This window comes from Canis lupus, chromosome 6 (genome assembly GCF_003254725.2).
Source record: "Canis lupus dingo isolate Sandy chromosome 6, ASM325472v2, whole genome shotgun sequence".
NCBI lineage: Eukaryota > Metazoa > Chordata > Mammalia > Carnivora > Canidae > Canis > Canis lupus.
In genome coordinates this window covers 22,507,711-22,521,875 of record NC_064248.1, presented here as the reverse complement: position 1 = coordinate 22,521,875, position 14,165 = coordinate 22,507,711, and the positions used below count along the sequence as shown (strand labels likewise).

General features: G+C 39.0%; 1 protein-coding gene across 1 annotated transcript in view; it reads right to left on the bottom strand.

Moving 5' to 3' along the window:
* The window catches only part of USP31 (ubiquitin specific peptidase 31), a 71,473-nt gene that overhangs the window by 40,822 nt on the left and 16,486 nt on the right, over positions 1 to 14,165 (bottom strand). Inside the window, exon 2 of the mRNA XM_025416191.3 lies at positions 1,279 to 1,416. Coding sequence (XP_025271976.2) covers positions 1,279 to 1,416 — 138 coding nt within the window. The remainder of the gene's footprint in view (positions 1 to 1,278; positions 1,417 to 14,165) is intronic.

Here is a 14,165-nt window from a genome sequence, read left to right as displayed (position 1 = left end):
AGTACAATTTCACAGATTAGAAGTACCAATTCTTGATGGAACCTGAAACAGTCACAAATGTCCCTTAATTCCTCTACAAACTGTGCATCCAGATGTTCCAGTGAAAAGGATGTGCTAATGGCATCGGAACACAGTGGCCAAGGCGGGGGTCACGAGGACTCATCTCACAGGCTGTCCCACAGACCATGCCTGTGCTGATCTCTCCACCCCCAATCCACCCAGTCAGGGAGTGCTCCCTGAGTGCTCCCACCTCCCTCCAGTGCAAAGTCTCCCTCTTTAGGACTCCCTCCCTCTCTCAAAGCCTCTTCCAGGAAATAACCCCAACCACTGTGCCCACTCAGTACTCAAGGCCCTGCCAGCTGCGCTGCTCGCTTTAGTGCCCAGCCACTCTACTGCATACTTAGTTAGCCTTTTCATGTCCATCCATCTGACAGTCACTGAACACTTGCTACCACGTGCAGAGAGCCCTGAAAAGGGCATTAGGACACAAAGATAAATAAGACACAATGCCTGACCTTGAGTACATCCCAATCTGGTGGGAGAGCCAGCCACAAGCACGTGGCCATATAATAGTAGAGTGTACAGGCACAGAAGGACCTTGAATCAGAATTACTTAACACCTTACCAAAATCAAAGAATGAAATTTTGAGGTACAGTGCAGAATTATCAAAAACTTTTAAAGTGGCAAGAGAATCGCAACTCTTTGGTCTTAATTATTTCCATTATATAAATCATTTTACCAATCGTATTAAGGCTGCATGAATAAAATTGAGGATGAATCACTGTTTCTTAGTAAGAATATTCTAGGGGTTCAGTTCCTACACTCAAATCCAATTGTAACAGCAAAGACACCCATTCATTTCCTTTATGAGTATGTATTCATTTCAGTGAGCTATAAGGCTATGGGTCTCAATGGAAAAGAAAAAATTTCTGCTTTAAAAACAGCTTAGTGAACTGGAATCACTTGACTGTCTGTAATCTAAAGCTAGTCATACATGCAAATATGTCCCCTCTCCCTAGACTCTTAAGTTCTTTAGACACAGCATTTCTCTTATGCTGCCAGCAAGCAGTAAACATGGGGAAAATCCTCTAAATATCGCTGAATTTTATACTCACCCAGAGCTTACTTGATTTCACTATATTAACCAAATGCAAACTGCAACAACTCCTCAGTGGAAGTTTAAGAGAAGAAACTATACTCACTCCATTCGATTAAGCCACCACGGAGCACCCTGTTCACTTGCTTCCTGGCTGCCCCAGCAGGGTGCGCACCCTCACCTTCACAGGAGGCTGGCCACTTTGCTTCACAGCATGATTGAGGTCTTCATGAACTCGGTCCAGAAGCCACAGCAGAAACTCCTGGGCGTCATGCTGGGAATTTCCCCGATATTGCAGTGCATTCTTTGACACAATACTCTACACAGGCAAATGAATCAGCATGAACAGTTGTGAGTTCCTGGCTTTAAAGATAAACGATTTATAATCTCAAAGAGGGATGCAAAACCTCAAGGGTGTTAGAGCACTTCCTAGAAAGACAGTAATATAAAAACAGATGTTTAATGTAAAAATGCCACTCCTGAGAAACAGGTACAGAAAACTTCAATGTACCTACCCAACAATCCTACTTTGAGGAATATATCTAAAAGAAACCATCAAAACAGCATGCCAAGACTTCTAAGAAAATATTCATTCATCAGGTTTTATAACAGCAAAAAACTGGTAATAACTTGAACATTTTAAAAATGAGAGCTCATTAAATAAATAACATAGTATTGAATTATAAACCCAAATATAAAATAAACACATCTACAATATATAAATGATTGAGTAAATAAACAAGGGGAAGAGATAAATCTTTATTATAGAATTCCAAATAATTAACATCATTAGTTCCCTCACAGGAGTTAGACCTTAACCTCCTACCTTGAGTAGTGACTTGCTTCCAAAGACTAGAATATGGAAAGAAGGGTAGCCAGTGAAAGGTTCTCGGTGAGCTAGTTAACTAAGTCCATGGCTCTGAAGCATACGGCCTGGGTTCAAATTTCTATCTCACCACTTGTATTTGTGAGACCTGGGCCTACCCTCTTCCAAAGCAAAAGGGAGAATAGTGATTTAATGTGATGGTTATGTGAGAATGAATGCACAATATTTCACATGTATAATAAGCACTCAAATTTCAGCTCTGAGTATGGGATTTGGAAGCAGGGAGGAAGAAGGGGAGATGACTGCACAAAGGGAGGACAGTTAGGAGACAAAGCTGATAAGGCAAGAAATAATAAGGGTCCAAGCTAAGGCAGTGAGGACAGAAACATGAAGGCAGGCCTGAGAAATTTAGGAACTCAGGCAGTAGACTCAATAGGATTTGTGACCTAATGAATGGGGACAGTGAGAGAGGAGGCATTAATGTTCCCAAGGTGTCATATCTGGATGATGGGCTACTGATGGTACCCTTCATCGAGGCAAAATGAAAAAGGAAGATGTCTGGGAAGATGATGGTAAGTCCACTTTTGAATCCATTTAAAGTTCTGTGGAATCTCCAAGTAGAAATACCTGGTACACAACTGAAGAACCCAGTTCTGGGGCTCAGTGGAAGAGTGTGTGCTAAGGACAAAGATTTGGGAATCAATAGATGGGTGGTAATTGAAATCATAAGTATAGCTGAGATTGCTCAAACATGGTCATGAGAGATCAAGCCAGAGGACAGAACCCAGAGGACACTATTATTTGGGGGCTCTAAAAGGAGACTAAGAAAAGGCCACCAAAGACATGGCAAGAAAAGCAGGAGAACTGTCTGTAATCTAAAGCTAGTCATACATGCAAATATGTCCCCTCTCCCTAGTCTCAAGAGTCCAGAGAAGAGAGTTATGAAGGAGTGATCAACAGCATTAAGAATGATAAAATAGGACAAAGAACTAAAAACTGTCCACTGTATTTTCCAATTAAGATGGTTATAGGGGAGTGCATGGCTGGCTCAGTCAGTGGAATGTGCAACTCCTGATCACAGGGTTGTGGGTCTGAGTCCCATGTTGAGTATTGAGATTACTTAAAAATGAAATATTAAGGGGTGCCTCAGTGGCTCCGTTGGTTAACCTCCAGGTCTTGGTTTTGGCTCAGGCCATGATCTCATGGGTAGAGGGATTGAGTCCTACATCAGACTCCAAACTCAACGCAGAGTGTGCCTGAAGATTATCTCCCTCTACCCCTCTCTGCACTCACTCTCACACACAGTTTCTCTCTAAAATAAATAAATAAATCTTTAAATATGTTTTTTTTAAAAAAGGGACAGATTTACAATTTGATTATGAAGAAGAACCATCATAATCTGATAATCAATTAGATGTGAATAACAAAAAGATGATTTACGAAGATTGATATTCAAGGAGAAAAAAATCAGGGATCCCTGGGTGGCGCAGCGGTTTGGCGCCTGCCTTTGGCCCAGGGCGCGATCCTGGAGACCCCGGATCGAATCCCACGTCAGGCTCCCGGTGCATGGAGCCTGCTTCTCCCTCTGCCTATGTCTCTGCCTCTCTCTCTCTCTCTATGTGACTATCATAAATAAATAAAAAAATTTTAAAAAAAGAAAAAAATCAAAGGGACACAAATGAGAGAGAATATACTGAAGTGTCAACTGGCAAAATTTACTAACTGGATAAAGTGGGCAAAGGAGAGGAAGGACACTAATAACAAAGTTTCAGTGACTAGAAGGATAACACTTGAATGCTATCTCAGACAAAGGTAGGCAAAAGGTGAAATAAGTGTGGGGAGTCTTCACCATACTACAAAACTTCTCCCAGAGTCAGACACCACCTAAATCACCAAATCCAGAGTTTTCTTTCTTGGTCCTCACCTTCCTCAATCTCCCTGTAGCATTTTATACTTGACACCTTATTTCATCTTGAAATAGTTTGGCTTCTGGCCTTATGCACTCATTTAAGGGAATCAAAGCCAGAGCCATTGGTGTGGACAGTGGGAAAATGTGAGCTAGAGAAGAAAGAGAAGATTTTCCAGTAAAGAAAAAAGACCAATAAAAGACATCAGCACTAGCAAAACCATTGATGGTATGGCCAATTCAGGATGGAAGAGAAGCACGTGACTGGTAATACTATATTAAGGGATACAGAGAAGAAATGAGAGAGGAGGACACCAAGGTTTTTAGTATCTGATTTAGATGGATAATAAAATCAGGAACAGAGGAAGAGACTGGGGGACAGCAGAGCTTTGAACATGCTGAATTTGAGGTACCTAGAGGATCTCCAGTGAGGTGAAGTCTGATGCTCAGGAAAGAGATCTGAGCTGGAAAGTTAAATCAGAGCAGCACTCTCTTACCATATGAACAGAGAGGAAAAAACGCAGGCAGCATCTAATGAGAAAAGGAGGCAGGTAGATTCTTGAAGAATGCTGGCACAGAAGGGACAAGTCACAATAAAGAAGTTAAATAAGATAAAAGCAGCCAGGCGAGCCAGAGAGAAGGAACAGCGATGTAAACTACTGCAGAAAAGCCAAGACAGGGGCAGCCCCAGTGGCGCAGCGGTTTAGTGCAGCCTGCAGCCCAGGGCATGATCCTGGAGACCCTGGATCGAGTCCCACGTCAGGCTCTCTGCATGGAGCCTGCTTCTACCTCTGCCTGTGTCTCTGCCTCTCTTTCTCTCTCTGTGTCTCTATGAATAAATAAATAAATAAATCTTTAAAAAGAAAAGAAAAGCCAAGACAGGCACTGAGACAGACCTTTGGAATGGCCAATTAAGAAGCTGATGGTGCAATTTTAGTGAAGCAGAATACTGACCAGAGAAGGTGAGAAGAAAAGGTAAGGAAATTGAATGATTCCAAGAAGACCACTCTTTATATGCAAGAGGCTCAGTTATAAAAGGAAGGAAGGAGGAAAGATGCTGTGCCTGGTAGGGGACTCCCAGGAAGACAAACTTACATACTGAGGGGAAGAACAGGAGATGCCTACAGAAAGAGGATTCTTCAGTGAGAGGCAAAGGAGGGATTCAGAAAAGAAGTAGTGAAGTGCCTTAAACAGGAGGTGGGAGACAGCAGAGAAGGAGGTAAGGAGGAACACCTGGGTAGCTCAGTGGTTGAGCATCTCCTTTGGCTCAGGTCGTGATCCTGGGGTCCTGAGATCAAGTCCCACCTCAGGCTCCCCATAGGGAGCCTGCTTCTCCCTCTGCCTGTGTTTCTGCTTCTCTCTCTTTAAAAAAAAGAGAGAGAGACTCTCTCTCTCTCTCTCTCTGTGACTATCATAAAAAAAAAAAAGAGAGAGAGAGAGAGAGAGGAGGAGGAGGAGGTAAGGATAGTTATGGATTCAGAGGTTAGAGACAGGAAGGCAGGGAACCTTTGTTTTTGTCAGTTGTTTTGGGTTGTTCCTTTTGGGGAAGCACAGGACAGCTGCCAAGAGGAAGTCTGTGTGGCAAGGCTAACAACAAATCTCATGGCACATGGCTGGGGCACGCAAACTGCCTGAACATGGCATGGGTCTGGTTTAAAACCCTCTCTTGTGTTTACTTCCAGTGGCAGTGGGGAAGTTCTCAGCATACACAGGTTCTTAAGAGGTTAGCCAAAATCAAGCTCTTCACTATGTATCACGGCAGGTAATTCATGCACAGTGTTCATCAAATTTCAGAGTGGAGACTACACAATTCTTTATCAGGACTGCATTAAATCTGATTTATGATTCCTGCCACTATCACTTCAACTCATCTACCACTTATCCCCCGATTGCTGTGTACAAAGTGCTGTGCAGAGGCTGCTCAACCAGATTTTTGTTGGGCACGACTTAACAGGCAACAGGACTTCTACAACCTCTGTAACTAGGGCAAAAAATGCTCTAGGTCAACCCCACCCTAAATCACTATATCACAAAGTAAAGGACACTTTACAGGAAACCTCCCTGAACACACACAAACACAAAGGCTCTTTTTTTCAACCCCTTTACCTACTTCACAATGATGACCTCTTCCCACTGCAGAGACCCAGGGGACTATTTATTTTACTTCTTACCAAGACAAAACAAAACACACAATAATCTAATAACCATTGTTTAGTATATGTTACAGAAGAAAGAAAATAGTTGTAGTCAAGAAGGAAAAATAGCGGAAATCAAGAAACGTAGGCCCAATCTCTGGCTCTGCCACAAACCACTGGTTATCTCGGGGTGGTAAGTCAGGGAACTAGTGATTTCTGGTTTATAAAGGGAAGCAGTTGAGTTGGCCATCGATGACACCCCTGTATCCCAAATCTCCCCTAGACTCTTCCCCTAGAGTTCTAACAAGTGATCTGATTTTTCCTTTGGGCCTCATCTGATGTTGCTTTGGTTTGCCTTTTATAATTTTTTGCATAATTAAACCTTAGTTTATTTTTGTTTATGTCCTAAAATCAATCTTTCTGCAGTTTTAAAAAAAAGTTAACACTAGAATATGTCATCTATAAATAGGAGCATCGCTACAATCTGAGAAATTATTTACATTTGTCACTTCTATGAAAAATAGAATATGTGCCTTCTTAAAATTAACCTTGCATATTTATGTCTATTTTATAGAATGTGAGTATAGTGCTTGTTTGGAAAAAGATGAACTAACCTATTAGTTTAAAAAAGGAGTTGGAAGCATGACCCAGAGAAGAAAAAGAATGAAGTCTATCCAATTGGCATGGTAAAATTAGACATGAGGTTCTTTTGTTCTAGGGTGCTACTCTAATATAGAAGCAACAGAATACTAAGCTCCAGAGTAAAGACAGAATCGTTCAAGATACACTTTACAACCCTATGAAGAAGACAACAAAGCAATGGCTATTGATGATCTCCACCTAAGGTGAATGGACATGATGGTATTGATTTGATCAGGAGGTGGGTTATTCCTCTTTCGGGGAAAAGGTAGCTTGCCAGAACTCACCAAACCAAATTATCACCCATTCTCCTTGATTCTATGCCAGAAGAAATGTAGAATTTATTTCCAGTGATGCTGGGTAAAAAGCAGATCTTGAGAGGACAACAGTATTTACATTTAAAGAAAAAATTGAAATGTGAACAGCTGAGTTCATAGATAGCATCTAAAAGTGTAATTTGGCTTCTGGACTGTATTGGAAAGAATGGAGTAATAACACTTGTCTTGAGAAGTTTCATCTTTTGAATTTGACTTTATGGACAACTACTGAGTTGATGAAGAATACTTAACTAAAACATAAGGGATGAGATTGGGGATGAATACTGTAAGACCAGATATGATCCACGAAAAACAATAATAGAGAATGAGTCCATTCAACAGTGTTCCATACCAGGGTATACAATGCAGCCATGTCAAAAAGGGTCCTCTGACTCCTTCATTCATTCTTTCCTCCTTGTCTTCACCTCTGTGAGGGAAGTCTTTTCACATAACACAAGTTAGGCTGAGAGGCCCTTGGTATTAGCCAGCTGTGGCAACAATGGGACCTTGAAAAAGACTGTAAGGCCTCCAGACCTTCACACATACTCGCCCTATGACAGGAATGCCCTCCACTCCCATCCCTCAAATACATTCCTTCACTCTCTCCTTCCTTGGTAGGATGGAGCTGGGAGCTCTGTAGAAGAGGAGAGAGATAGAAGAGAAAGAAGACAACAGGAAAGGAGCTTCAATCCAAGATGGAATGACAACTCAATGATAATAGTAGAGAGTGCCACATGGAACCTGTTTATGTATTTGAGTTTGGCCAGAGGGGAAAGGGAGTTAATTCCAGTACAGAAGGGCCTAACATGAGTAACTTGAGTCTAGGTGTCCCTTGTACCCAAGTTCTCATGATCCAAACTAAACACATTTGGGTAGCAAGGGATATTTGCATTGTTAGAAGAGTAGATTTGGCTATTAAACACACTTGCATGTACCACAAAGACTTGGCAACAGGGATTCATTGCTGCAATATAAACTAGGAAAAGTTTATACATCTTGTCTAAAAGAGAAAGCTATGAGTGTTGAGAAATAGTTACTGCTATTTCAAAAATTACAACTAAGCTGGAAATAGAGCTGGGATGAAAGGAAGAAATACAAAAAAAGAAATACAAAAAAAAAAAATACAAAAAAAGGAAGAAATACAAAAAAAAAAAATACCGCATACCCCAAGCGGTTCAGCCACATGAACAATGAGCAAAGATTTCACAACAGATCATAAAGCTATACAGGTAGAAAATAAAGCAGCAAGAGAAGACCCCCCCGCCCCCCGCCATACACAAACAGTGGTTGGAAGTCTCCACTAGAAATGCAATAGAAACAGAAAAATTGGATTCCGAATACCTGGGTTCAAATCCTCTTTCCTCCACTTTTTTACCTCATATGTGTTTTGAGAATACTTTTCTAAAAGAATTGCTGTGAAATTTTAATGAGATTTATTTTACAAACTATATAAAATGATTTTCACAACAAACAGTTTTATAAAAGCATTTTATAAACTCTAAAATTCTACACAGCTTCTATTATTCAAGTTTCAAAAATCAAGAAAAAAAGAAATGAATTATCCTATATAATCCTGGAAAATATCAAAGAAAAAGAAAAAATATCTAAAGCACTGGCTTTAACACTTGGCTGTACATTAGAATCATCTAGGGAAATTAAAAAAAAAAAAAAAAACTGGGAGCAACTCAGAGATGCTGATTTAATTATTTACAGTGTGACCTGATCATTGTTAACCTTTTTCAAGTGTGGTTTAAAAAAAAAAGAAAGAAAATTCTATTTCTCATGTGAAGCCAAGACAGAAAGAGCACGGCCGCAGTGGAAAAGTTCTAAAGTTTCACTTCCAAAAGTACTAAAACTTATGGGAGGCTCTTCTGTCATAACTGTATTATACCATTTATTACACTGTATTTTATTCATATGACCAAAACACATAACCTCATATCTGCCTCCACCATTAGACAATGATCTGGAATGTCTTATTTAATATTATTTTCCCAACACCTAGCAAATTCAATACTTGAAACAAACAATAACAATTAATTATTGAGTGCTTATACTGTATCAGGCATTATACCAATTGTTTATAGGTATTATTTCCTATAAAATTAACCCTCAGAAATTCCCTATGTTGTTAAAATACTGTTATCATTATTTATAGACAAAGAAACTTGGGATCAGAAAAGTGAAAAACTTGCCCAAAGTTACCACTATTCTTCAAACTCCTCTGATTAAAACAGCCTTAAAACATTTTTGTTCATAATCCTTCAATAAATGATTTTTTTTTCCTTACATGACTCAGAATCATACAGGGCTTGATCATTCTGAATGTCATTTCTTAATATGGACATAAAACATATGTTAGAGACTGAACTACAGCTGTACCAAGCCTGTGGCTTCTGGGAGCTTATTTGCTTTTAATAAATCCTTGTTAATCACTGTTTGTTTTGTCGTAATTTGCATTTTTCCTATGACTGAAATATGGCCCAGAAACAAAAAATGGAGTTTATCTGAGATGTTATTATTTGAGGAGTAAGAAGGAATTTGGACTATGTCAGAAGATCAAGTTGCAGTATGTGAAGGAGAACTATGTCTGCCTGAGTGTCCCACGATGCTGGAGAAAGCCAACAACAGAGACAACAATCTGGCTCTGAAGAACTACATCTGTCTCCCATAGCAAATGTAAAGGAAGGTGTTCTTTACCTTACTTACAATGCTCAAGCTGCTCTGCTGGTGGCACTGAATTCTGATCCTGTCCATCCTTCCCAGCATACCCTATGTGGTCAAGCCTAGGTGACTCCAAGGTTAAAGTCAACTCAGTCAACTCAGGTCATCAAAAGTGTTTATGTATCTAATCAACTAACTTAAGTAAGTCAAGAATATCTTCTTTTCGGTCTTTCTGTCTTTATCCAATACAGTCTAAGATTCTTCCTAACTACAATAAAATAAAAGCATTTTTAAAAGCTTTTTTTTTAAAGGAGGAAGGAGGAATTTTTGACTAACAACACAGTCCAAAAAGCAAATGTCCAGTCCTGGTTTAGCTAAAAGGCTATCTTATGGGAATGTAATCATCTTTAACAGTTAAAAATCAAAACAAGAAATCTTGGAGCCCTCTCTACTTGCTAAGTGGGATGCTGCTTGATTCATGAATTATTTATCTAATATAGATCTTTAAATTTTTATAAAAGTCAAAACAGAAAAGCCAAAAGTCATTGAAATATCTAAGAAATTATTGTACATTCCTACCATGGAACTTTGCAAATGCTTACATTTTAGGAAACATGTAAAATTAATACATAATACATTAAGCTTTGGAAAGAAGATGCAAAACTACATGTGAACATAATTTCAAATTTCTAAAATACATTTTTAAAGATTTTTTTGTCTTTTAGCCTTCTAAAATATACACCAAAACATTAACAGTCATTGCCTGAGTGGAAAGTTTTAGCTGATTTATCCCTTTCTTTCTTTATACATTTCCATATTTCCCACATTTTCTAAAGTGAATTTGTTGGTAACAATGAATAGGTGCCACTTAAGGAGATCTTATGACAGCACACCCTGGTATACTGGCTAGGGAACCCAAATCTTCTGCACGAAAGATGGCTGGCAAAACAAAGAAATGTACCTTATTTGTAGTTGAGGCTTTGGCCCCAAATACCAGTGAGTTGGACTGCACTACGCCGAGAAGGTCTTTTTTCTCTGCTAGACAGACCTAAGGAACTCAAACCAAAGTTTTATGCCTATAGTAATGCTAAGCCCAAATATATACAAAAATTTGGATCTTATCACTGGAGAAAAAAAAGGGACAGTGGCTAGCATCAAAGAAAAACGGGAGAAAGAGAGAAAAAAACAATTTATGTCTACAGACACCCACCAAGGGACTTTAAAAAAAAAAAAAGATTTCATTTATTTATTTTAAAGAGAGAGAGAGAGAACAGGAGCAGGGCAAAGGGCAGAGGGAGAAGCAGACTCCCTGCTGAGCAGGGAGCCTGTCCTGGTCTTGAACCCAGGACCCTGAGATCATGACCTGAGCTGAAGGCAGCAGCTGCTTAACCCACCGAGCCCAAGTGCCCCTCACCAGGGGCCTTTTTAAGCCACCCTGGCTTGCCAAGTCAGACATAAAGGCTTAGTCTTAGGAAGAGAAAAAAGAGAACCCAGAGTCAGCTTCCTGATCAAACAGAAGCAGAGAAAGAACACAGGATTGGTTTATAAACTCAGCATGTGGCACTACTCACTGGAACAGGGGCCAAAGTTCTTGGTTGAGTGGCACTGCTCTTTGGGATGGAAGTGAAGTGACCTATATACACCCTTGGAGGTGGAATAGGGTGAGAAAGACAATCAGTGGGGGATGCATAAGGTCAAGTCTTTCAACTATCCCAAACCCAAATCTGTAATCTGTGTGTGATTATACACAAAGAGACAAAGTATGCATCTTCTTGATTCTGAATATATTGATGGTAAACAGATCTAAAACGTTTTTGACAAACAGCCAATTTTATAAAGGGATCCAAAATATTCTGGAAATAATCTTGCTTTGAAGCATTACTGTTACTGCATCTTGATAACTGAAACATCAACTAGTAGTAACCAAGAGGCATCATTCATAAGCAGATCCAGGAAGTTTCACTACAAATTATGAGTTCATATTGGCATAAACCTGGAGTGCCATAAGCCCAATAAATCTTAGCTGGCTAAAGATCTTTCAAGTCACGGCCTGCCATATTACTTCTCCACACCCAACACTGTGTGCCTGACAGTCAAGTTGGGCTGACTCCTGAGCCACACACAGGTATAGCCTCCAAATCAATCCTGGCCTCTTCCAGTTCTTTCAACCCTCACATGAAAATCAGATTGCATAAAAACCCACACAAGGTGCTCGTCCTGGTTCCAGGCTTTTCCTAGCAAAGTACAACTTAGAACCTTTCTGCCTCAGCCTGGTCTGGCCTGACCAATTCTAGTTGGTTCAGGCCTTGGTCATCTCCTGTAGAAGGTGAAAGCTAAATGGAAGAATGTGTGAATACAAAGAACAAAGAGAATCTGTGAAATTAATACATGGTAACTCCCTAAGTTGTCAAACTGTTACTATCATATAGGTATGCTTCCACTTTAAAGAATAGATGAAGCTATCCTACCACACTAGTAATCAAAGACATGCAAATTAAAATAAAATGCTATTTTCCATTTATGGACATAAAGACTTCTATTCTGCAGCAGCAGGGTACAAAAGACATTCTTACATACTGCTAATGTATCCAATCCTATAAAATAAGGTTAAGGACCTTCAAAACAGATAGCTACTGACCCAGGAATTTCAATTCTATATATCCTAAAGAAATAATCAAAAGTAACTATAGTTTTCTTACTGATTTTAAGAACTCATATATGTTATGAATAACAATAATTTTATGCTTATAAAAAGAAAAAGCTAAAGATATATATAAAAAATACTCATCACAACCCATCCTAAATAGGTTATCACGTATCTTCATACAACGATCTGAAGAGTTTTTGTGACAAAAATTAATAATACAATATGAAATGAAAATCACATAATGCAAAACTGTATATACAGTTTGATACCAGTTATATTAAAACACACCCAGAACGGAGAAAAAAACAAGAAAGTAATAACCCAATAATTTCTATACATTTTCAATTTTCCTCTATTTTTACATATTTTCTAAGTCTTCCACAATAACTTAGATAATATTCTTATCAAAATAGATTTTATCTCATAATGAACTTTAGCAAAAGAAATCAAACACAAAAGAATATATACTTAATGTAAATCAAAACCCCAACAAGGAGCGCATAACTGGCTCAGTCAGTGGTGCATGCAACTCTTAATCTCAAGGGTTGTGATTTCAAGGCCCATGTCAGGTGTAATTTCCATAAAAGAATGATGTCACTTAAAGAAAAAAAAAAATGAGATACCACTTCACACCCGCTAGGATGGCTTTAAATTAAAGACAGAAAATAAACAAGTGTTGGTGAGGATGTGGAAAAACTGGAACTCTCAAGCACTGCTAAAGGGAATATAAAATGGTGCAGCCACTGTGCAAAAACAGTTGGGCAATTGCTCAAAAAGTTAAACACAGAGTCACACTATGACCCAGCAATTCCACTCCTAAGCACACACCCAAAAGAAACGAAAACATATGTCCACACAAAAATGTGTGCATGAATGTTCACAGCAACATTATTCATAAGAGCCAAAAAGTAGAAACAAACCAAATATTCATTAATGGGTGAATGGATAAACAAACTGTGGTATATTTATGTAATGGAGTATTTTTCAATCATAAAAAGGAATCAAGTATAATGATGAACCTTGAAAACACACGCTAAGTGAAAAGAAGCCAGGTGCAAAAAACCACGTTGCAGAACTCCATTTATATGAGAGGCAAATCTATAGAACAGAAAGTAGATTAGTAGACACCCAGGGCTGGGAGGTTGGGGGGAAATGAGGAGTGACTGAAATTAGGAATGGGGTTTCTTTGGGGGATAATAAAAATGTTTTAAAGTTGATTATGGTTATAGATGCACAATTCTGTGAATATACTAAAAACCACTGAGTTGTATGCTTTAAATGGGTGATTATATGATATGTAAGTTTATCTCAATAAAGCTGGGTTGTTGTTTTTTTAATTTTAAGTAGGATCCATGCTCAACATGGGGCTCAAACTCTTGATACCGAGATCAAGAGTCACATGCTCTACTAAATGAGTCAGCCAAGCGCCCCAATAAAGGTGTTTTTAAAAAGAATACATACTTTATTATTTCACTCATAATAAAACTCAAGAACAGGCAAAGCCTGTTAGAGGTGTTAAAGGCCAGAAGAATGGTTCCTTTGGGGAGGAGGGAGAGGGTGGAGCTTGGTAGGGAGCTATCAAAGTAGTTTCTAGAGTGCTGGTAAAGTTCCAATTCTTGTGGATTATTATCCCTTTAAGATAATTCATCAAGCTGTACACTACTGATGTATGCATTTTTCTATATATATGCCGTATTTCATTAAAAAGTTAAAAAAAAATTAGTGGTGCCTAGGGAGCTCAGTTGGTTGAGGGTCTGCCTTTGGCTCAGGTCATGATCTCAGGGTCCTGAGATTGAGCCCTGCATCAGCGGGGAGTCTCCTTGTGCCCCTGCCCCTGCTCGTATTCTCATACACTCTCTCTCTCTCCTTCTCTCAAATAAATAAAGTCTTAAAAAAAAAAAAAGTTTAAAAAATTAGTTGACTTCAAAAAAGGA